The sequence below is a fragment of the Cucumis sativus genome, chromosome 2 (assembly GCF_000004075.3).
Source record: "Cucumis sativus cultivar 9930 chromosome 2, Cucumber_9930_V3, whole genome shotgun sequence".
NCBI lineage: Eukaryota > Viridiplantae > Streptophyta > Magnoliopsida > Cucurbitales > Cucurbitaceae > Cucumis > Cucumis sativus.
Genome location: NC_026656.2, coordinates 1,871,103 through 1,896,780, shown reverse-complemented (window position 1 = coordinate 1,896,780; position 25,678 = coordinate 1,871,103). Strand labels below are relative to the sequence as shown.

Below are 25,678 nucleotides of genomic sequence, written 5' to 3'. Positions count from 1 at the left end.
ATAAATTGAGATATTTTTAGTTTTAACATTACTTTAAACTCAATTATCAGTTTGATTAAGTAGGAAAAAAAAGTTAAATTATAAATTGAGACATATTTATATTAGAAATTATAAAGTAAAATGTTTCAATTGAATTTTCATATATATACTATTGGTATGAAAATTAACTTTAAACTAAGACAATGATAAGTGAGTTTTTAGAATTTTAAAGAAAATGCATTCCGTTTCAACGTATGAATTTTATGTAAATTCTCCTTAAGGGTTTTTCAAAGTTCCGATTTGTTATTCTAAAACTTTATAACTTTTTAATTGTTGAGGAACTATTAAAAGATGTTCGCGTGGCCTAATGGATAAGGCGCTCGCCTCCGGAGCGGGAGATTGTGGGTTCGAGTCCCATCGTGAACGCTATTTTTATTTTCACTTTTTCTTTTACAAAACAATCAATTTTCTCTCTTCCCATATTTTGATTAAAACTATATGATATATGATATTTATTCACACATTTTTCTTGCATTAGTCTCGATTACAATAATGCTTATTGTTAATCACCTGAACATACATATTTTTAGAAAACAATCGACCATCCTTCTATACTAGTAAAGTTTAACGAAAATATATAAATTAAATTGAAAGTATTATAAATAATCACTAACCAAAATTTAAAAGAAGAGTTAATCATTTAAATTGAAATGATTGGTTAATTTAAAATTTTAATAACACTTTCGAACAGAAGGTTAAAATCTTTTTATTTTCTATCTATACAGCTTAAAATCAATTTGTTTTGTATAAATATTTGGTGGAAGACACCGTCCCTATAAGGACAAAAGGTGGGCCAAACATGGCAATCTTTGGGAATTAAACCCCACATTATTTAAATATGTTACTATCATGAAAGAATAATATGAGAAGCTTTTCTACAAGAACACTTATTCTTTTTCTGTGGCACCTAATATTGTTTTATTATAATCTTTTAAATGATCTATTGTACATAAAACAATATAATAGATAAAGTGATATAGTAGTCTATTTTGATTTACGACTGTTCATCCATTATTGTTGCTTCAAATGATGTGGCGAGTACGTGGCAATCACATCAAATGACGTGGCCGTTTTCATACCTTGGTTCAAACTTTTTCTCTGTAATTATCTCACCAGCTTCCTTCTTGGAGTTTTGATCCTTTAGAATCCAATTGTTCGTAACTTTTACGTAGAAACTCAAACGAGAGGGGCAGTTGAACTGCTCACTCACCTGCTTCCCCTTGTATAAATCACCCGCTCAGTTATTCTTTCAAGTCATAGAGAAGAGAAACAGTTCCAAAACACAGGTATCGTCGTATCGATTTCTTTTGGGTGGTTTTTTAAATTGCTTTTCAATCGCTTCAAATCATCATACCAGATGGGTTTTCTTTTAATTTGTGAAAGAATCAAAGCTAGAGTAGAAACCCCTTTTTGTCTGAACTGATTTTTTTTACCCTTTCTTGTTTGTTTCATCAGCTCTCTCTTTCTAAAATGGTGAAGAGAACTGTCGATCTTCGTTCAGACACTGTCACCAAACCAACCGAGGCGATGAGGGCTGCAATGGCGAGCGCAGAGGTTGATGATGATGTATTGAAATATGACCCAACTGCCCTTCGATTGGAAACAGAAATGGCAAAGATTATGGGGAAGGAGGCGGCTCTTTTTGTGCCTTCTGGGACTATGGGCAACCTCATTAGTGTTCTTGTCCATTGTGAGATTAGGGGGTCTGAGGTTATTCTTGGGGATAATTCTCATATTCATATTTATGAAAATGGAGGTATTGCAACTATTGGAGGGGTTCATCCTAGGACTGTCAGGAATAATGGAGATGGAACCATGGACTTGGATTTGATTGAAGCTGCCATTAGAGACCCAAGAGGAGAGCTTGTGTTTCCAACTACCAGGCTTATCTGCTTGGAAAACTCACATGCCAAGTAAGGATTCGTTTTCTTGCTCGTTTGTTATATTTCATTATACCGCTAATGTATTTTTGTTAGTTTTGATGAGTGTTGGGATGGCTTTGGGAGTAGTGCTTTTTAGTGGAAACATTTTGAAATGTTTTTTACTCACTTTAAATTGCTTTTAAGTTTTAAGTAATGCTTAGAATTCTTGCTATATTATAAATCGTAGCCCTGAGGGTAGGCTGTTGTTTTTAAAAAAACCCGTATTCTATTAAAAGTTGTCACATTTCATAATCGTTTATAAAATTACCGATAAAGTAAAATTCCTATGGAAAGTCAAACGGGAATTGAAACATAGAACGGTGTGATGATGAGTTAGAAGGGAATTTATTCGAGTCACCCGTCATACTATTTGAATTCCCAATTTCTATTTGACTTTTTATGGAATTTCTACTTCAAGTATAGTTTTTTAAACTTTTGTAGTTTGCAAATTTTTCAAAGAATAAGGTATTTTCTTTTAATAATTTAACCTATTAATTTCAAACTTGACTATTTGACCAAATACCATGGAAAGTACTTCTACTTGGCCAATAGCACTTTCCATCGTCCCATGGATCACACCAAATTCAATAGTGATTCTTATGAGTAGAACTTTCTAATTTATCATCATGACTTCATTCTTAGAGTATTTTTCTACACTGCAGCTGTGGAGGTAGATGCCTCTCTGTGGAATATACAGACAGGGTTGGAGACTTAGCTAAGAAGCATGGTTTAAAGCTTCACATTGATGGTGCTCGTATTTTCAATGCCTCAGTTGTATGTAAATTGACAAAATACCTTAACAGTAATAATTTCAAGAATTGATGCATTCTGGTACCTGGCAATCTTAATCTGCATGTTTTTTTCAATTATGCTCAAACTTGAATGTTAAATTCAAGTTGCTCCTGAGTCCTGATTGATTAAGAAAGATACTCTGGTCAAAAGAGAATGCACCTCCGGTTCTATATCTACCGTTAAATAGTAGTGATTTTCCTTTTGGTTTGCCTATTTATATCGGGTTGTAATACTTGGCAGGAAATGAGTTCAGGCTATAGTGATCACCTGCTTAGGATTTACTATAAATTTTCTTGGGAATCAAATATGGTGGGTCAAATGGTTGTCCTGTTAGTGTAGTTGAGGTGCGGCCAAGTTTGCTCGAATACAAATATCTAAAAAATTTAATGTGTAGGGTTGTGAATGTTTTTTGTCCCTTGGATGATGATCTTGGTAACGACGATGGATACATTGCTCTGCATTTGTTTAGAATTGTATGTTTTAAATGTCGTACCATGGCTTGATTCAGAAAGCCCAAGGTATTAGATATTAAAGTGAGAAAGGCAGAGGTTTTTGTTAGCTGCTATCATGGAAAACTTTGTACTAAATTTGTTTTATTATAATCGATTCTTTCCCTTTACATGTATCCTTTTTTTCTTCTTGTCCTTGCAATGATTTACAACGTAAAATTTGTATTTACATATTTTGTTCCTTCACTTGTCATTTTTACATTGTTCTAACAACATTGTGCATGCTTAAAGTTAAACAAAGCATGGTGCTATTCACTGATATTCTAAAATGGGCAATCCCGCTGCATACATATCGTTTGAGAGATCTCTAGCCCTCAAACTTCACATGTTCAAGGAGTGGAATCATGTAGTTTTTTTTCCCTGGAACTTCTTTGACAATAACCATTAATCGATTGCTTTTGTGTATCCAGGCACTTGGTGTTCCTGTTGACAGGCTCGTGCAAGCAGCTGATTCTGTATCTGTATAATCGCCCACCCGCTTTGTTATTCTTAGTCATTTTCGTTCTTAAAAACTTCATTTCCTTCTTTTCTTCATTCATTGAGAACATATAATACTGGCAACTTCAAGGAAGATATCTATTAAATCACCTATTAAATCCTTAAGCTTGATCTGAAAAGAATACGTACATTTAATTTAATTCTTCAACTGAAGTGTAGAAGCATTGCTAATGCATACTTAATTGAATCTTTGCTTCACTGAATTTCTTAACTAGGTTTGTCTATCTAAGGGTTTGGGTGCTCCTGTTGGCTCTGTCATCGTTGGTTCAAGAGCCTTCATTAACAAGGTATGTCTATATTCACATTTTGCCCTTAAACTTGATGCGAAGGATTTCAAACTTGATTTATTAAAGCTGTCTGTGCTTTTTTTCCAGGCGAGACGGCTGAGGAAAACGTTGGGAGGTGGGATGAGGCAGGTTGGTATTCTTTGTGCTGCAGCATTGGTTGCAATACAAGAGAATATTGTGAAACTTGAGGGAGATCATGAGAACGCCAAGATTTTGGCTGGTAAAACCTCCTTTCCGGCAATTATGTTTCTTCCTCCTCACTCTAATTTCTCTGTTCTGGCTTCTTCACTGCAAGTGCAAGCTTATGGATATTGCATTTTCTCTGTTTCCTATTTGGTGGGAAGTTGTGACTTTTGATCTTTGCAGATGGATTAAATAAAATCAAAGGATTGCAAGTTGAAAGCCATTTGATTGAAACAAACATAGTAAGCATCTGTTAATTGTATGTTCACTGCTTTAGAATATTATTTTGCTTTTAAGGTAAAATGATGGACGCTTCTCATCTTTGTTTGAGATTTCAACCTCTTGGATATATCCATAGGATCTTTGAATTGCCAACTCGTTTGCAGTTTCGTTTTTTATTTCCTGTTTTTGAAAGTTAGGTTTCTTTACTAACAATCTTCTGTCTTTCAGAAAAATATTTTTAAGATCAGTGGAAATATCATAAACTTAAAGTTTTCTTTTTATTAAGCGAATCTGTTTTTTTTTTGCCCTTTAAAAAAGGCTCTTAGAACAGCAGTGAAAATTAGACAGAGTATTTAATTTTCTAGTTCATGCATCAAAATTCCGTTTCTTGCAGTCTACTTTTCAATCTATATTGACATTAGTTTCTATGATTTCTTTCCATCATGCTATATTACCCCAGATATTTGTGGATATAAAAGAAGGCTCAATAATAACAGGGGACAAACTAAGCAAAATCTTGGAAGAACATGGCATACTTGTATTGCCAGAAAGTTCATCAAGGTTCGTTCTTAGTCTTTCGATGTCCCGTAACTTTTATGTTTCGTTGTTCTTGCACTTGAGAAAATCTTTATCTGTATAAACTTGCGTTAGAAGCTTGTGATGGACACTCGCAAATAAATAATCCAATCAAGAAAATACTTGAGATGCACAAAATTCACATAATAGAAACTTGCCTTACCACTTAGTCCAAAATCTATGTGCTAATATCTTTGTCTTTTCAGGATTAGAATTGTTCTTCACCACCAAATTTCAGCAACTGATACACAATACACCTTATCCTGTTTCCAGGTGATCAAAACTAAAACACTAACAAATGTTGTTTGCTTATTTAAATTATATTTTTCTATCTTTGAACTTGTTGATCCTTAAATCCTTCGAATATTTCGATTCAATTGAAACTTGACACAAACACATATTTTGTTCATTTATTTGACTGGTGAATGTTTCATATGAAACATAAAGGTTAAAATAAAACGTTTCAAAATGTGACATGTGATTTGAAATAAATACGAAATTAGAGGAACTAATATAAGATTTGATTCCTCTCATTCTATGTTACAGCAAGCAATGGCAGGAGCAATTACAAATGAAAATGGCGTGTAAATGGATGTCGTGTTATCGTCGAGCCTTTTCTTATTCTCTTTCGACGTAATCTCTCCAATAGTTTGTATATAAAACAGTAATACATAGCAATTTGATGTGAAGCTTTATGATAATCAATCATATCTGAGATGGTTATGAACTTGTAAGAGTAACTCTCATCGGTGCTTGTTTTGTTCTCCTCCTATCAATGATATTCAATAATACTAAAAAAAAGATAATTGTGGTCGATTTGATAATTTCCACCCTTGGCCTCAAATTTTAATTTCCTTGGTGAGCTTAGTTTTAACTTTTAAGCCATCTAGACCAAGAGAGGCCAAAAAATGTTGTAGCAAATTAATATTTGAATGGAGCATGTGGAATCAAGAACTACATTTGTTTTAGTTGCACTTAAGTGGATAAAGGAATATAAACCTTTTGGCTAATGGTATAAGGATAATAATAACACCAACACCAACAATTTTAATAATATTTATTATTAAAGGAATCCACTAAATCACTATTTTCTAACTTATTCCAAAGTGATAACTTGATTATCAACCCTTAGCATATGAAAATGTGGATGGACTAAAAAACTTAATTTATCATAGTATTTATTATTTGCAATAATAAAATACATTATATTTACTTGAAATGGTAAGAGAGATATACAATTAAATAATATATTACAAATATGGTAGCCTTCTTCTTCTTCTTCTTCATGTGTCCTAATTTGTACAATACAAACCAAACCAACCAACCTTAAACACTTTCTTTAATGGAAAAAAAATGAAAAGAAGAAATGAAAAATGAAGATACCTATCTAAATAGGGCACTAAAAATGAAGCTGTGTTCCCTTTTTTTAGGGTATCCCCCATATATGTTGTTGCTAAGGGCAGCCCTACAGTTTAGGGTTAACATTTCCAGGTCTACAAATTCAATAGCCTTCTGTTTCTTAAAACACTGCTGCTACCCAATGGGATTTTCCCTCTTTTCATTGTTCAAAAATGGAAAATAAATAAATTACTTTTGAATTCTTTTCCTTTTTCTTTTTGGGAATGTCACACCTTGTAGTTTGTAATCAATGAAGATAACACTGTTGACTGAGAATTTGCTATAGGGTTCTTCAAATGCAGCCATATTATTATTAATTGATATATTTAGCTATCTCCTATTCTATTCTACCTATATATATATATATATATAGCTAATACCCTTAGTCCTTTCATATCTTTTTTCTTCTTTTTTCACTACTTTATATAAGTATATATATGTTTCAGTACAATAATGACATGAATAGATCAAGATCAAATATCTAAGTTTTAGAGAAGAGGATTATATTGAGTATTGATGAACATACTATGCTAGTGTATTGGTTAGGGTAATACTAATTTATTACCATAATTTTGGTTGATTATTTAAAAGTATATAATTTTAAAGAAGTTGAGTCAATAAACATACATTTTTATTTGTTTTTTTAAATTAATTATATGCATGGTATTAATTTTAGAATTTGGATTATTCTAATTTAAACCAATGTTTTGTTAGTATATGTTTGATACTATATTTATAAACCTAAATAAATAGTAGCTCAATTATAAGTTATATATATTGAGTTTATTTTTTAACTTGTTTTATGTTATAAAGTTTGTATAATTATTCGTTTGTATTACTATACAGTTTATAATACATTAAATCATATACATTTTTATTAAAAAAATTGGAGTGAGTTTATGACAAGGGATGGTATTACTATTTTTTTTTTGTATAATATAATGTTGAATTAGCTTTTAATTTTTTAGCTCTATAATAATAATTATTATTTTAAACCTATTCAAAACATTTTGTAAAAGTTCATTATTTTCAAAATAGTTTGGACAATAACTATAGCTCAATTACAACTGATATTTTCTTTTTAGAAAAAGGAAAATTCAAATCATCATACTTTCATTAATAAAAGTTTCAATAAATTAAGCATTGTTTATATATTCTATGGATTTTTCTTTATTTTGTTTTAATGAGAAAAGAATGTTTAATTTGTCAGAATTTTTTTTCCCAATATACAAAAAAAGGTGGGAAAACTATTTGTGTTGATGTAATATAAGTTTTTGGTTGGGAGGAAATTAAGTGGTTGACAAAGAATTTTCAAATATCTTGATTGATTATTATTCCCACTATCATAATATAATTGGTATATATTTCCCATTATGTATTCTTGTAAGTAATTAATTCATTTTGCAAAAAAAAAAAAAAAAAAAAGGTTTCCAATTCACTGTTTTTTTTTTTCCATATCAATCAATTTTTCTTTTTCATTTTCACCAAAAATTAAAAAAATAAAATAAGAATGATTGAGAGTTTTTGGGACTAAGTTTTAAGACAATGTTAATGAACATAAATTGTTTGTGTTTTTCAAATTAATTATTACATATATTACTACAATGTAATGGTTTATTATAGATTTATAATTAATATATAAAAATGATGTTTATATCAATTTATGTCTCTTTTTTTCTTAGAAAAACATAAAGCTATAATCTCGTCACCGTATATATAGTTCCATGACCCCTTTCAAACATCTATTAAACTTCATATTACAAAAATGTTTGACCTAAGAGACCAAGCTCAAACACTAGGCACAAAGTCGAAGGAACACGAGTGGAATATCGATCGAGCCCACTTGACAAAAACTCACGCTTAACCTAATGTCAAACATCACAATACAGAGGTATAGGCTTCTAACTCGAAACTCTATATTATATTGATTTTCTTTCACCTAAAAAAGAAAACAGGAGAGTAGACTAAACCTCTTACAAATATATCTTATATTTTCATCAATGAAAAAAACGAGTGAATTAATTAATTATTTTTTATAACTTAAACATTTTGAAAACAAATTTCATTGTTAAATTACAAATCTATATGGTTGAGACACGTGGTTGTCAGAAAATTTAGTAGTAAACTAGTGGATTATATATTATATTTTGTTTGAAGTGTATAAGGTAGGTTTAAAGTGATTATAATATATCATTATCAAACTCCTCTTCCCCCAAGTGTCCTGTTAAGAACCTAGAAAAGTATAAACCCCATTGTACTTGGTTTAAGCAAAAACAAATAAAGAAAACCAACCCCTAGATCTCTCATTCAAGTAGTTTTTGTTAGTATACGCGCCATATTGTGAGTGGGTGACAGCCACAAGTGTCCTTTTACCAATGGTCACCATCAACTCTTTTCACTGCTTCATCTTTTCTCTCTCTCTTTTTTTTTTTGCCTATTTACTACTGTTCCCACTCTTTAACCCTTTACTCCTCCTTTCAACTTTTAATGTCTCCTCTCTCTCTCTTCATACTCAGTCTAACTCCCAGTTCTCTTTCTCTTTTCTCTTCTCTCTCCTCATCACAAATTTCCCCTCTCCCTCTCTCTCTCTCTCTCTCTTATTCCTAATAATTTCCTCCATTTTCCCCTTCTATTATCTTCTGCTGAGAAACACTATAACAAAAACAACAACTCTATAAGGAACTCACTTTTGATTCATGTTTTTGGATTTTGGGGTTACCTTTGAGCTATTTTGGGCTGTTTATAGCAAATTTTGAGCTATTTCTGTTCTTTTATATATATATATATATATATATTATGTAACTTTTTCAATGTTTATATATGATCATTATCATTGATGTCAATTTCTCTTTATGGTCTCCTCTCATTTAAATTGTTGTTGTTGATCTTCTTGATCATCTCTTTTTTGCCATGCAGATTAAAACCCATTTCTTAGTTTTTCTTCTCTTTTGGAACAAAAAACCCTAAAATAATAAGTGGGTTTCTCTTCAAAACCCTAAAAGATGAAATCTTTCTCACATCGGCCATAACCAAAAGTTTCAATCTTTTACGAACATTTTCCTCCCCATTTTTCATCTTTCCGATTAATTAAACAATGGATTTGTTTTCAGAATCATCATCCAATAATAGTACTCCCACCACCACCACTACCACTACAACACCACCCACCGCCACCACCACCACTGCTGCCTCTGCCACCACACCAAGCCGGTACGAGAATCAAAAAAGGAGAGATTGGAACACTTTTTGTCAATACCTCCGGAACCACCGGCCACCGTTGGCTCTTCAGATGTGCAGCGGCGCTCACGTGCTGGAATTCCTCCGGTACTTAGATCAGTTCGGTAAGACAAAAGTACACAACCAAACCTGTCCGTTCTTTGGCCTGCCCAACCCCCCTGCCCCCTGTCCGTGCCCGTTGAGACAAGCGTGGGGCAGCTTAGACGCTCTCATCGGCCGGCTTCGGGCAGCTTACGAAGAGAACGGTGGTCGGGCGGAGGGAAATCCTTTCGGAGCAAGAGCGGTTCGGTTGTACTTAAGGGAAGTTCGTGATTTTCAAGCGAAAGCAAGAGGTGTTAGTTATGAGAAGAAGAGAAAAAGGCCTAAGCAAAAAATTAATACTTCTTCAACTACTACTCACGATCATCATCAAGATTCTACTACTTGAATTTCTTCTATATATCTATATCTATATATATATATATATATTTATATATAAATATTTTGTGTAAGAGAAAAGATTTGATGCAATCTCTCTATTTTTAATTTTGAAGATTTATTGCAAATGTGGAGATGGAGATTTGAACCTTCAACTGGAATTGAAGGTTTTTTTTTTCTCTTGTGACGAATCTTGAGTTATGTTCTTTTGATAAATATTTATAATTATGATTAGAAGTATCGGAAGATGTTAATTTTTTCTAAGATATTATTTATTAAAGATAATGGTTTTTTTCTTTCTTGATATATGTTGAAGTGATTTTAAAGATATTGAACCTTCCACTTGAATAGAATTGTTGAGAAGGATATGATGTTAGTTTCAATAACATTACTCATTAGACCTTCTTTTGGTCCTGAGGTGATTTTGAAGATTTAAAATGTTTATAATTATGATGAAAATATCATAGTTTCTTGATCTTGAGGTAAAGTTTGAAAATTGAATTGATGGTTTGGTGGACTTGGTGTGTGGTTTAATTTTGGTGGTTTTTTTTCTTTCAAAAAAAGAATTCTATATCTCAATTAAGTGGTTTGAATTTTGAGAATATGATATGATATTTAAATGCTTTGTATAGATATATGGATTGAAATTAAACAAAAAGCAGGGTTTTAAGAATCAAGAAATGTGATGAATGGAAAATATGAATCAAATTAATGTAATAAGATGATCACTTTTTTTCTTTTCCTTATCAAATTTCTTTAAATTTCTGGGTTTATTCTGTAGTACAATATCTAGGGCTTCTTTCTTTTCTTTTCTTTTCTTTTCTTTTCTTTTTTTGGTCACTCTGTCTCTCTCTTCCATGATCAGATGATAATAAAGAAAACAGAAACAGTCAAAAACTATTTATTAGGGTTGTTGTTTTTGGTCTTAAAACACAATCTTTCTAAAGATCTATACAATTAAGCAAAAAGACAAAACCCTAAATTTAATATATATCCTTTTTTTGTTTTTTCCCTTTTCCTTTTCCTTTTATTTTCTTATTATAAATATATATATTAGGGTTTGAATTGAAATGGAAAACCTTCAAATTGTGTCTACAAAATAGGGGAGATTTATAAAAGAAAGAAAAAAGAGAGACAGCCACAGCCTCCATGTCTGGAAATAATTGAGAAACACTTCCCCTATATGTGAGCTATATCTTTTAACGTAATATTAATTAGAAGAATAAAACTAATTACTCTAATTATTCAGGTAATTAACGAGTATAGTTTAATTAACATACGCATCCATTTGTTACTTAGTATCAATCATCTTCGTTGGGTTGGAGTGGGTGAACTAAAGTTCAAATTATGTATGCCTTTGTTCTAATCTGTCATTTTTAATCACTTTTTATGAGTAATTTTGATTATCGTTTTACTCTTTCACTAAATTAGACTTTATTTCGTAATTATTTGGTTTTTAAAATTTTTCTTTTACAATTGTGTTAATTTTCTTAATATATCTACTACTTTTGTTATATATTATTTCCTAACTATACATTTGAATATTTACTAAAAATTTCAAACACAAAAATAAATTTCTAAGAAAATAGGGTTTATAATTTTTTTTATGTAGTTTTCACTTAAATAACCTTTTTTAAGGTGAAATTATATTATGAAAAGTTTTAATAAAAAATGAACTAGAACTACACTTAAATGAATTATATTGTGTTGAAATTGAATCCTGAATTCTAGTTTGAAATTAATTATGTCCTTTTTGTTCACTGATTCTTCTCAAGTATGCAATTTTATGATTATAATTAGATTGTTAGAAGGGTCAAATGTAAAAGTAGCCAAACAATTTTTGGTAATAGGATTGATGTTACCCATTTTTTAAATTCCAAAATTAGTAAATTTAAAAGCTAATAACTATCTAATAGTCTTCTAATATCACTCCTTATTTGTCATATTTTCAATATGCAAAAAATAGTATCATCAGCTACTTTTTCTAAATATTTTTTTTTCATATGATATGATGCAATTATCTTTATTAAAATTATACAATGGCATGTTTGCTCAGTTTCATATAATAATTTTGGTTACTTTGTAACTATAAGGTTTTTAGATTTTTTTAAATTTTTTATCTTTACCATGCCTTCTTTAAGTAAGATAATTGAATTACCGTTCAAATTTTAAAAGAAAAAATTAATTAAATTTATTAAAAAATACATTTTTTAATTTTAAAAATTGTAGAAAATAAATAACAAAATAAGAAATTTAAAAAGCAAAATTGGTGATCATAAGTTTACAATCACTCATTCCACTTCTAACACTAGAAATCAAAGTTGCTTAATTGAGAATTTGGTTTTTAATTTTTAGGTTTTGCAATTAATTTATGGAACTTGTTTATTGGCAATTAATTCTTTACCATGGTTTTTACTTTTCTTTTTAGTTATTTTCAAGGCAATTTGAATTTTTAGAAAGAAAAATACCTTTTTTAGTTCAAGAACTTGACTTTAATTTGAAACATCTTTTTTAAACAAATTATTCACGAGCAAGAAGATTAGTGGTATACGAGACGTTTACTCAATGACAGGTTTCTATATATCTATTGTTTTTTTGAGTTCACGAGTGGATACGAACATCTAACATTTAGTTCGAAAATGAGTTGTTGATCGTAAAAGAAAATATAAATCACAAAGAGACCCAACCAAAAGTCGAACTAATTAATTAAGTTGAATTCAATAAAGATTTGAATGGGATGACTTTCTTTTTTGTTGGGTCCTATTGGATATGTTAGTGCATGTATCATAATATATGTGATTAAAAGTTTACTGTTAGAAAAAGGCATTCAAATTTGAAAATTCAAATTTTGAATTGATATGCCACTATTTATTTATTGGTTAGTGAAAATACTCAACAGTTTCCTTCTTATTTGGCCATTATTATAAATGACAAATTGAATATTGTACAAAATTTGGGTGCATTTGTTTATAGAATATCAATTCAACTCTTGAATTTGCATAATTGAAAAGTAGAAGTCATGTTATTTTTGTGTTTGTAATTGAAAGAAAATTGTTTCTCTTAACATTGTGGTTTAGGGTAATTGAGTGATGCTGACATTTTGTATTTACAATTGGTTTCTTTCGATTAAAAATGTTTAGTTTTTGTAAGATAATTAATTACCAATTTTTTTCTCTCAGTACGTAATTTTTTGTTTAATTTAAGTTTCCTAAACTAACAATGTCCAATTAGACAATTATGAAACTCATCTTAGGAAAGAAGTGAAGAATAATGTGTCAAAGTATACAATGAGCAAAATAGGAGGTCGAGGGATGAATAGAATAGGGTTGTTTATGTTTAATTAATAACCTTTAATTTTGTGTTTTTGGTTTTTGAAATTTATACTTTTGTTTCTCTCAAATTCTTCAAATGGTTTCATAATTAATTAGCAAAATGTTTGATGTCTTAATCAAATTTTAAAAGTAAAATCTACAAATATACTTTGCAATTATTTCTTTTATTAATTTTAAGTGGTAGTTTTAGAGGTTGAAACATTGTGTTATAAATAAGGTAGCAGAGAGAAAAACTTATGGTAGTATATCAGGTCAATAAGCTTTATTTTTCAAATGCAAAAGATTAGGGCGTGTTGTTGGAAATATATATATATATGATTTTTGTTCTATAAAGTTAGGCTTAAAAAAATTCACCTGTCTCTAAATTTTTTAATTTTTATTTACTTATTATCATTAATTAAAAAAACAAAGCAACAGTTTAAAAACTTAAAAAAAAAAAAAAAAAAAAAACGAAAAAACAACTTTTCTTTTAATGAAAATAAAAAAAAAACCAAAATATTAAAATTATTTACAAATTTTCACCGACCTATTTAAGGTTTTGCTTCCCATAACAAATTTCTTTTTAAAACTTGCTTTCAGAATTTTAAATTTAGCCGTGCAAAAATTATTAGAGGATAGATTTAGCTTTTAAAAACTAAACAAAACGGTTACCAAACAATATGACTCAAAAGAAAAAACTTCTTTTTTGATAATACAATTAGTATCGAATACGATTCGGATATTAACTTTTTATCTAGAGACAAGTTTAAACCAATTGAACTATAACGAGTCTAATATATTTCATTCGAGTAGAAGAACTAAAAAAAATCCAATATAAAAGTAGGGTATTTTTTATATTAACAATCTGTATGTCAATGAAATAAAACCCTAATTATCGATTGAGTTTCTAATTTTTATTTATCGTGGCATTAAACTAGTCCAAGTTAAAAATAGTACAAAAAGGGGTTGGTATGAGAAAAGTCATTAACCTTACTTTTTATAAATTAAAGAAAAAACAACAACAAAAGAAAAGATTGGTTTTTAGAATGATTTTTTGTTAGCCCCAATTTGGAGTATAAAAGTTATATATGATAGGAAGTAATAAATGAAGCATATCAGATGTGTTTTCTCTTTCCCCTTTTGACTGATATGACACTTTAAAGTTCAAAAGTCTTTGCATTTTCCATCTTCAGAATCATATTTAAAAGTCCAAATTATTACATATTTTTTACTCTTTCCTAACTTACTTTTTTTAGAGCATAATTTCCTTACTTTTTCCAAATGTTTATGCAAATCACCCTGCTATCTATTTTTACTTGGTATGAACAATCATGGATTGAAAAATCAACTCGAACAACCAAAACTTAACGAATCGAAAGATGATTTCGTCAAAGAAAATTAAAAGGGCTTAAACTAATTGATTTATCAAACAATTATCTCTTTGTACTTCTTTATAGTGGGAATCGGTTTGAACATTTAGTAAATCGATATTAGTCGGTTCAATAGCAGTTTAGTTTAAAAATCGACTTTTAACAAATTCTCCCCCTAAATTTAACAAATGTTTTAAAAAATCAAGTCAAATTTTGATTATTAAAAAATATATAAATATTTTTTTATTTTTGAAATCTAGCTAATAATTAACTATTTTGCTTAATAAATATAAAAACTAAAGTAAGGTATGGAGAGAAAATATGTTTTATTTTCAAAATAAAAAACCAAAATGGTTAATTAGGTCTAAATCATTCAAAGTTATACAGTTAATTATATAAACATATCGTTGTAATAATAAATTTTATATCGAATTAATTACATGCATCAGTGTTATAATTACACCAATCTATCTTAGTTGATAAATTTTTTATTTTTGTGAGTTCAAACATAAACTTAATGGATAAGACGCAAATTATTATTTGAAAGTCGAGAGATGAGTTAGAATCTTAAGCCGAGCTACAATGGTTAAAAACACAAGGTTTTAATTTTAGTAGGGTTTTCTTTTACCCAAATAATTCTCCACTCTAGGTTTAGCTTTAGGTTTGGTTCTTTTTAGGCAATGATATGAAATGACTACGTGTGGGAATTTGGAACTCCAATTTTTCATATTCAATAATTTTATTTTATATGTATTATATTATTTATGTAAAGTCCCCTACCTGAAAAAGGGTTCTTTTTCTGATATGTTGTGATTTTGTTATACCATATTATAAAAAAGTTCATACTTTTTCAATTTTCTTTTTTTGACATATAATACTATTCTGGTGTTAATTTAATCATTTTTGTTGTCTACATTGACCAACTTCTATAACATTTTTATTAATATGGTTGTTGATCGATCAAAATGATATTTAAATTTTTTATTTTATAATTTGACAATAAACATCAATTAATGATATTTAAATTTTTTATTTTATAATTTGACAATAAACAACGTAAATTGAGATCATACTTTTCAAATTATGATTATAATCGTTAATAATTCAATTATCTACTCAATTTTTTCGTTAGGAAAATGCATAATAATCAATTCATGAACAGTATTGTATAAAGAGAATATATAGCAAAATACTAGCATATGTATACTTTATATCTTATTAGATTGCTCCAATTAAATATTTGATAAATTTTGTGTTTATAAGCTTATCACAAATTTATTATCTAGACATACTTTTTTTTTTTAACTTTAAAGAATCTCTTTAACTAATAGACAGTATTAAAATTTTCAAAATTTGTAGATTCTATTAGACATAAGATCTTACGAAGATTTATTAGATATTTTTAAAAGTTGAAGAAGAACAGAAACACAACTTCCAATTATGAAAGAATTACAGATGTATGGTGCTCCCGTTTTGAGAAGCAGGAGGAGCATCTGTAAGACACCAAATTTGAAATATTTTGGAAAGAAGAACTGAATTCAAGTGAGGTTGAAGAGAAAATGATATAAAATAAAAGAGAAGAAAGAAAATGGAGGGGAAGAGCAAGAGGTGGGGGGACACAGAAGAGAGGGAAAAGAAAGATAATAAAAAGGGAAGAAAAGGAAAAGGTGAAAAAAAGAGTCCGTACAAAGATCCCGCAATCTACGGTCAACTGGATGGGACGTCGGTGGTTGACACGTGCGCTTCCATGTGGTCCCCACGGTCCTCGTGATCCCACGTGGATCCATGTACTCCTTGTCGGCAACCGAGACGCTCCATCCCTCTCTTCCACGTAGGACGTCTCGGAGCCCTTCATTCCCTCCCATCCTACGGTCCTTAACTAGTGCGCTTCATGCTTCCCTTCCGACAAGGCGATGTTTTCCATCTTTGGTCTTTGCATCCTTTACTATTTTTAGGATTTAATTTCCTCGAGATTTGCTTTTTTTAGAATTTTAATCACCCTAATTTCACTTTTCCCATATCTAATTTACTTGTACGGTTTAGATTCTTATTTTCTTTTTTCCTTTTCTCATTTCAATTCTTTTATTATTTTTGTTTGTATTCCTCTCATTCACCCACTTACATAATAAACATATACACAAACAAATTTTAACATATATATATATAAATATACGATGAATCTTTTGAGAATCAAGTTTGTGAATCTTTCACTAAAACACCAACTTATCTCATACAAGAGAGTATTTAAATAGTATATTTTATTGAGTGTGAACTAAAGTGATAATTAACTCTATTAAAGGTTGAGTAACTTATTCAAAAATAAATTTATATTATCAACTTCGATGAAAAATATTTGATTCTCGCATTCTATATATTTTATTGGTAAAATAAAATTTATGGGACAAAATCAATCTACCTTCTATTATATTTTAACCTCTAAAAAAATTTGCATATTCTAAAACTATTGTATCTCAAATTCATTTAATTATTTATTGAAAGTGTTTATTTTGCTTTGTGTTAATTTTTTTTTTTTAAATTTGCATTTTTAAAAAATCAAATAAGAATCAAAATAATGGAGTGTAACAAATGTAAATTGGCATTTTAAAAATATATTAAAATTGACAAAATTAAATAATTTTAAATAATAGTTTAATAACCACGGTGATAATTAATTAATTCTTGAACTTTAGTTCAAAATATCGTAACTTTAACTCAATATTACATTAAAGTTGAAAAACAAAAACATAAGGTTAATGAAATTCACAAACGGTACTATTACTTTAAATGTTTTTCGTGACAAGTAAAATTGAACTAGTGTACAGTGATTTGACAAAACATACGTATATGAGAGTAAGTTTAGTCAAAATATGAAGAAACGAGGGAACACGAGACCATATTACCAAAATACCCTTCAACCATCTCTCTCATTGTCTACCAAATAAAAGGCAAAACCCTTGATTCTTAATTTTGTATAGAGGAACCCCAAACTTGTTTGTAACTTTGAAGAAAAGAAGAAAAAAAATAATCCAAACTTGTTTGGGGAAAAAGGGTTTTTTGATTCTATAAAAAGTTGAGAATAGAGAAAAACCATAATTTTTTTTTTTTTTGGCATAGGAATCTGTAAACTCATGTTATAATTAATAATAAGTATTCGATTTAATCCATACATTGATTTTGTCACATGTACTTAAAAGAAGTATAATTAATTGCGACAAATATATAATAAATAAGGTATAGTATGAGATTTGATTTTTAATAAGAATATATTATTATAGTTTGAAATTTCCCGTCAATGTCAGTCTTGAAGAAACTGATTTGAGTATTTATAAAATTTGTTGGGTGGTGACCAATCATGATCTTTGGTTGATATAGATTTGGTCACCATTGGGGGATTTTATCAGTTGTTTATTTATGCTTAATTCCGTTTGTTTAATTTTCATAGTACAATAAATAAAAAAAGAGAGATATAATTATTTAAATTAAATGGATGTCTGTTTTCCACGTAGCTCTGCTGCATTGCCTCCAACATAGTCATTGGGTTTTGCTAATTATCTTTTCTATACCCTTTCCCACTCTTTCTTATTTTCCCGTTTTAATTGACATGTCGATATTTTTGTTGTATACGTATGATCGAAAAATTGAGATCTTTACATTTTTGTTGCTGTTGATGTTTTATCGTTGAAAATATTCATTTAAATTCATGGAACATCGAGGATTATATCGTTAAACACTTTTCATGGATGATTATATTGTATTAATCTAAACCATGGAATATGGTAAGTGGAATGATTATATTTCGTTTGAAAAATATCACGTAATATTTGTAATTTGTATCGATTAAATTTCTAATTTTTATACGTGAATTGATTTAGACTTTTAATCGGTAAAATCGTCTCCCTATACGTTCTTTTATAATTAGACATTCTTTGTAATATAATTCAATTATAAGTAAGATAATTAAAGTTTTGTGCGTGTGCGTGTGTTTTTTTAGTTTTCAAAACTTGTTGTTTGAGTACAATAAACATAGAAGAACATTTGAAACGTTTAATTTTAAAAAATGGAATGCATGTCTTAATCGCATCGTGTTTGTATTTATTAGGTCTTGTTAGCACGCATTATGGCCCCAAAATTCCAATTGAGAAAATTTCTCGTTTTTTTCTCTATTTCTAGTAATTAACCGCTTGGTTCAGTTCAAGTTTTTTTTTTCTCCTTCTAATTTTATGGTCTTCATTGCACGTGATTATATAGTCGTTTCATACGCAAATATATAGTTCGTGTACCAATATGATGTAGTAGCATCTTCAATGTTCTATTTTTTATATAATTTCCATTTTTTTTAACTCAAGATTTTTATTTACTTAGATGTTATGTTCTAAGATCTTGCAATATGCAGAACATGAATGTTGTCTTATATTAGATAAATGATGATTGAAAATAGTCTATCATAGTCTAGTTATAGGTCATAATCAACGCTTAATTAACTAACCATAACACTTTCCAAACAATGAAGTTATATCAATTCGATATTTACATAAAATTCCAACCTTGACATTTCAAACCCGCTTGGTTAGTACATATATCTTGATGGGTAGAATAGTTATTCAATGCACATGCAACTTTATATATGTTGATTAATGAAGATTTATAATTTATAAGAAGTGTGTACTAGCAAGTGAGTCGTTGAAGCCTGAACTTATACATACAACCTTACTTTATAATGTGACACTAACAAAACTTACGATTACATATGCAAGTGCTTTCTCTTTGGAGATTTGTTAATAATTAATTTGTATAAGTATTTAATGATTTAAATACTCCTATATGAAAATTTTCCATTGAATCGTTGAAAAGAAATCAAACTTAGCCCACAGAGACTTTTCATCGGCTTTCAATGTGGAAGAAATTGGGCCAAGGCCCATGAGGCTCGATAGGCGCTGACAATATAAGTTTTGGGAAGTTTTTTTTTTTCCTTTTGTTTTTTAATTAAAAAATTTATTGCAAACTCAAAAGCATTTGAAATATCTATAGAATGGTATGATATTGTTTGTTTTTGTTTTTATATATTTTCTAAGGGCAGATAGAGGGTTCCAATCACAAACTTTAAGTTATTAATACACTTTATCAAATTAAATTTTATACGACAAATTGTAATGGGTGACATATTGAGTTAAAGAGAATTGTAAGCATGTAAACACATTTTCCACGAGAGAAGTACAAGTTCAACTCAATTGTATACCAAGTGTATGTCATTCTATATCATGTGTATATCAAAGTGGATATCAGTAGTGTAAAATAATAATGTATCAGAAGCATATCAAGTCATGGGTATCACATATGTATTATGTGGGTTGTAGACATAAATAATTTTGTGTCATGTACCTAATGTATACTTTGTAATAATCGTAACAACAAACATATAGTTTAAAAATAACAATCTCTTACTGTATGTTGTTTATTATGTCATTAAATTGTTTTAGAAAATAATTAATGGCGAAATTTTAAAATCTATATCGGTTAAATAATATACTTAATTTCATTTAATACCCTAAACCCTAAAATAATCACGTTTTAACAAGTTCAAGTATGAAAATGAATTGTGAAAATAAAGAGATCACAATCAAAACCAAAATATTGAAAGAATATATATATGAATTCTAAAATATAAAATAGAATAATTACTGATAGAGTTAAATTTGAAAAATATAGAGTATGTTTGATAATTAAAGTATTCCTATTCCTAAATTTATTTGTCTCGTTATTCATTTTAAAAAATGGAATTAAATTTGTAGATTGCATTGTGGTTTACTGTAATCAAACCGAACTGAACCGACCAGAACCGGTAAAGGGCAATAGTTGCAAAAACTCTGCCCCGACTCCCTCTACTATCATTTCTCCGGCAATGAACCGACTTCGCGCAGTCCTCCGTCACCGCCGCACTCATCTTCACGGCGATTTCGGGCGATGCCTCCACTACAAAGTACCAAAGACACCGCAGCCGCCAGCACCGCCGGCGCCGCCGAAGCCTCCAAAAAAGCCACAGAGCTTCACATTGCACGAGATAACTTGGGAGGATCCTTACAGTTGGATGTCAAGCTTGAACGACAAGGTAGCGATGCGCCATATGGACGTTTACATGGAGCAGGAGGAGAAGTATACGGAGGCTGTAATGGGCGGGACAGAACGCCTACAGAGTAAGCTTCAGTCTGAAATGGCTTCTCGCTTGGCTTTCGAACTCTCAACTCCTCCACTTCGCTGGGGACCTTGGTAGGGTTTTTGTGATTGTGAACTCTTTATGTTATTGTTAATGTATGCCGTTAAGAATCGATTTCTTTACCTCAACTACTGTTGATCTCTTTGAAGGCGAATGTCAATCGCCGCAGGTTGTATTATCGAAGAGTTGAAGAAGGAAAGCAATATCCTGTTCTCTGCCGCAGATTAGCGAGCTTACATGAAGAGTTCATTTCCAACAAATCTCCTTCTGCTGGATTTGATTATGTTTCTGGCCAGAAAATTGAGCAGAAGTTGATTGATTATAATCAAGAAGCTGAGAGATTCGGAGGTTGTTCTTACATTTTTTTTTTGTGCTATTCTTTTTCTCCTTTGGTTCAAAATTTTCTTTTATGGGGACTTAGGATTATCTTTTTAAAAAACGAAGAGCGAATTCAAGATAGATTATCTTTATCCATTAAAACTACGTTTCAATCTTTTTTTTTCCAAACGATTAAAAGTGCCTCTTTCAATGGTGTATATCTCAAAATTACTATTAGGCTAGTTCATGGGGAATAAGAGATTTCTACTTCTTACTGCAGCACAATTTTTTTTTTTTAATCTCATAAAATGAAGCAATTGTCTGCAAGCAAAAGAGCTTGGATTTCTGATTTTTTTCCCCTGCTGGTCATCTTTTACTCTCCCCTTTGTGTTTGGAACATGTTAAATCTCATCCCCTTAATTATTATGGTAGGTTATGCGTATGAGGAACTATCAGAAGTGTCTCCAGATCATCGGTTTCTTGCATATACTATGTATGACAAGGACAATGACTACTTCAGATTATCTGTAAAGAATTTGAGTTCTGGTTCTTTATGTAGTAAGCCTCAAGTCGATCGAGTTTCTAATTTGGCATGGGCCAAAGGTGGTCAGTCATTGCTCTACGTTGTCACTGATCAAAATAAAAGACCATGTAGGTTGGTACATTAGTTTCTATGCACAGTTCCTCCTTATTTGTGTTTTTACTCCTTCCATGTTGAATATGGCTGTGAAGTTGAGATGGAATGTGCTTGTTCCTGTATTTTGTTTTCTTTAGATTGTATTGTAGCACGATTGGATCAATCGATGAAGATACTTTGCTTCTTGAAGAAAAAGATGACGATGTTCATGTTTACATTCGACACACGAAAGACTTTCGTTTTGTTACTGTTAATCGGTTCTCTCCTACATCTTCCAAGGTAAGTATGATATCTGAAGAACTTCTTAGTTTGTACTTAGGTCAGTTGAAATTATATTTTTGTTGCCTCACATTTCAGGTCTTTCTGATTGATGCTGCTGATCCATTATCGGGTATGAAGTTAATTTGGGAGTGTGAAGAATTGGCCCATTGCATAGTGGAACATCATCTTGGAGATCTTTATTTGTTTACGGATGCTAGTAAAGGTCATGAACGCGTTGATTCTCATTATCTTCTTCGAAGCCCCCTTAAGGTTGACTCTACCTTAAGAACATGGGAGGTTGGTTTTGTTCATTGGGACTTGTTTTCCTTATTGACCCCGTTACTCCGAATGACCCAAAAACTTCAACAGTACAATGAATGTGGTTTTTCTTTTATCTGTCTTGGCAATTCTTAGTCCAAAACATTTTCTTAAGCAACCAATTTTCTGATGTAGTGCAGCATGTGTTTGTTGATGACCCCGACTTTGTAATCGTGGATGTTGATTTCTGTCACACACATTTGGTGCTTATACTTAGGGAAGGCAGGAAATTTAGCCTCTGTGCTGTTCGTCTACCCTTGCCTGTTGGTGGAAAGGTCTGATTTCTGGAACTGTAGGACTTAGGACCATCTATGGATCCTGTTGCATACAATAAGCAGCTACAGTTATCGTATAATTAAGCTAGACCTTGACTACCATTACTTATTCCTTCATCTGTCACTTTCGATGTGCCAGGGACCGATCAGTCTCAAAGAACTTGAACTACAATATCTGCCTCTTCCGAAGCATGTATCTCAGATTTCCTCGGGACCGAATTATGACTTTTATTCATCGACGATGCGATTTACTATTTCGTCGCCTGTGGTATGTGAATTTCTGCCGGTCATTTATTCTTAAAATTGTTTTTGCGAATAGTGTTGCCTATAACTGTCCGGTGGTTGTGGCACATATTTATGATGAATACTTTTTTGGACAAGAAATAATTTCATTGGTCAAATGAACTATCTAAGGATATACAGAAATAGGCCATATTGTAAGGCATACAAAAGATGTTTACCCATGTTAGCGCTGGCTTAGCAACTTATCCTTTGGAATGTAGTGATTCTAAGAACCTAACCTAATTAGACTTCAGGCAGATGTCTGTCTGACCATGTGCTGTCCGTTAATGTTTATTTATATTTCAAACAGATGCCTGATGCCGTGGTTGATTATAACCTATCAGATGGGAAATGGAATATCATCCAGCAGCAAAGCATTCTTCATGAAAGAACACGAATTCTATATGGAACAACTTCTTCTGCTGGAGGATCAAGAGAAATATCTAATGCGTTGGAGAACTCTGTGGGTGAAGCCAACTTTGATGAACAGATGTGGAACAGCCTTTCTGAATACTATGCTTGTGAACACTACAATGTCTCATCAGATGATGGAGTCTTGGTTCCTTTAACCGTCGTATACTCTTATAAGTGTAAAAAAGAAAACGAAAACCCTGGATTACTTCATGTACATGGAGCTTATGGTGAGCTACTTGACAAACGGTGGCGTAGTGAGTTAAAAAGCCTTCTTGATCGTGGTTGGGTAATTGCATATGCTGATGTTAGGTTTGTAAGCATTTGTACTTCCATCAAAACTTCTTTATCTCGAATTTGACATGTCATTTCCTGTTGTTTGGCCCTGAAATATACGTTGATGCTTTGCTTCCAGAGGTGGAGGTGGAGGGGGTAAGAAGTGGCATCAAGATGGTAGGCGTATAAAAAAGTTCAATTCAGTTCAAGATTATATTTCATGTGCGAAGTTCCTTGCTGAAAGACAGATTGTAAATGAGGACAAGCTTGCTGGTTGGGGCTATAGCGCCGGAGGACTTTTGGTTGCCTCTGCTATCAATCAATGCCCAGAATTGTTTCGAGCTGCTATTTTGAAAGTATGCTTCCATCTTCTTTCTTTCTTTCTTCATTTATTTTTTTGCATACTAGTTGCATTTTATGTTACTTATTAAGTTGGTTGGAAGGATTCCCTTGTATAAAGACTACTCTTTTACTACGATCAATTTATTTTCTTCTTCCTGCCTCCTCTGCTTGTTTTAGAAGAATTTTCCTTAAGAAAAGTATGACCAAATTTAGCTTTATTTCATTTTGTTTCACTAACTCTTCCATTTTGTTCCAGGTTCCATTTCTAGATCCAATAAGCACACTCCTTAATCCCATTATACCACTAACTCCTGCTGACTATGAAGAATTTGGATACCCAGGAAATGAAGATGATTTTCATGCAATACGCAGATACTCTCCCTATGATAACATACAGAAGGATGCCGCATACCCTGCTGTCTTGATTACCTCTTCCTTTAATACAAGGTAATCGTCTTTTCTGCTGCTAGTCTAAGTTCCTATGCTTGAATATGTCATAGTTGCTTCCTTGTCCATGTTTCTTACTTAGAGAAGAAAATTGGTTTGTACAAGCGTTCAGGATATTGCACTTGGCTGAACTAATTGTATTAGAACTTGTATTAACATATCATATTTCAGCTTGTATTCATTTTTCTTTTCCGATCGTATCATATACTCATCTAGTTTTATTGGTCATAGTCTAGTCATAATGCGATGTTCAATCTTTTTGTTTGTGTTGCACAGATTTGGGGTATGGGAAGCCGCGAAATGGATTGCTCGAGTGCGGGATTATAGTATTTATGATCCAAAACGTCCGGTAATTCTCAATTTAACAATAGACATAGTGGAGGAAAACAGGTATTTGCACTGTAAAGAATCAGCTTTAGAAACGGCATTTCTTATGAAGGCGATGGAATCGTAGAACTTCAATGTTTAAGAATTAAAGATTATTCATATAAGCTGTTGTGGGGACATGGTAATCAAGGTTAGGTTTAGATTAGATTATAATAGAATAGAGGTGAGGGTGCATATGTCTTTTTCTTATTTATTATTATTAATTTCTTTGGTTGTGTCCATGGGTAAACGACAGACATGAAATTACCTTGTTAGACAAATTATAAATTACCAGAAACACAAGCTTTACAACCATGGGCTGTTTTTTTGTTTATTTGTTGTTTATCATTGCTTACAAATTTAGTTTATATGGTTATGAAATAAGCTAGAATTTTAGATCCTCTAGTCTAAAGACGTTTAAAATTCATGTGTATGGAGTTTTATCAAATCATGAGGATGAAATCCAACTATACACGGAGATTCTACAACAGTCCTGTTTTGAAACACCTACCCTAAAGAGAAAACAATGATGGGTTGCTTTTTGGAACCAACCATGGAAATAATTGTTTTGAAAAAGTCTTGCAAATTGAAGTTCCATGCAAGATCTTGATAATAGGGATGTGACGACTGACCCATACACGTTGCATTTAACCCTGCCTAATGCATTTACATACCTTTGTTTAAATTATTTGCTACAACAAATATTGATGTTGAAGTAAACAGTGCATTGCAAGATTAGATTTTTCACCCGAGTTTATTGCGCTAGTTCAGCC

General features: G+C 30.9%; 3 protein-coding genes and 1 non-coding gene across 4 annotated transcripts; all 4 read left to right on the top strand.

Moving 5' to 3' along the window:
- Nucleotides 1–332: 332 nt before the first annotated feature.
- Nucleotides 333–405, top strand: TRNAR-CCG. The gene has a single exon. It is a non-coding gene; the product is annotated as a tRNA-Arg (tRNA).
- Nucleotides 406–1,151: 746 nt separating this feature from the next.
- On the top strand, nt 1,152–5,858 carry LOC101207481 (probable low-specificity L-threonine aldolase 1). Its single transcript, XM_004139206.3, has 10 exons — nt 1,152–1,325; nt 1,495–1,952; nt 2,624–2,735; nt 3,673–3,723; nt 3,976–4,047; nt 4,135–4,267; nt 4,414–4,472; nt 4,913–5,013; nt 5,235–5,301; nt 5,575–5,858. Exons 2-10 carry the CDS (start codon nt 1,510–1,512, stop codon nt 5,614–5,616), a joined length of 1,080 nt encoding a protein of 359 aa, XP_004139254.1. The 5' UTR covers nt 1,152–1,325; nt 1,495–1,509; the 3' UTR covers nt 5,617–5,858.
- A 3,066-nt stretch (nt 5,859–8,924) lies between these two features.
- LOC101222316 (protein LIGHT-DEPENDENT SHORT HYPOCOTYLS 2) lies at nt 8,925–10,344 on the top strand. Its single transcript, XM_011650431.2, has one exon. It carries the CDS (start codon nt 9,521–9,523, stop codon nt 10,088–10,090), a length of 570 nt encoding a protein of 189 aa, XP_011648733.1. The 5' UTR covers nt 8,925–9,520; the 3' UTR covers nt 10,091–10,344.
- A 10,249-nt stretch (nt 10,345–20,593) lies between these two features.
- LOC101207722 (protease 2) lies at nt 20,594–25,239 on the top strand. Its single transcript, XM_004139207.3, has 11 exons — nt 20,594–21,025; nt 21,142–21,320; nt 21,723–21,945; nt 22,065–22,206; nt 22,285–22,485; nt 22,647–22,781; nt 22,921–23,049; nt 23,374–23,786; nt 23,890–24,106; nt 24,349–24,539; nt 24,816–25,239. Exons 1-11 carry the CDS (start codon nt 20,661–20,663, stop codon nt 24,991–24,993), a joined length of 2,373 nt encoding a protein of 790 aa, XP_004139255.1. The 5' UTR covers nt 20,594–20,660; the 3' UTR covers nt 24,994–25,239.
- The last annotated feature ends 439 nt before the right edge of the window (nt 25,240–25,678 follow it).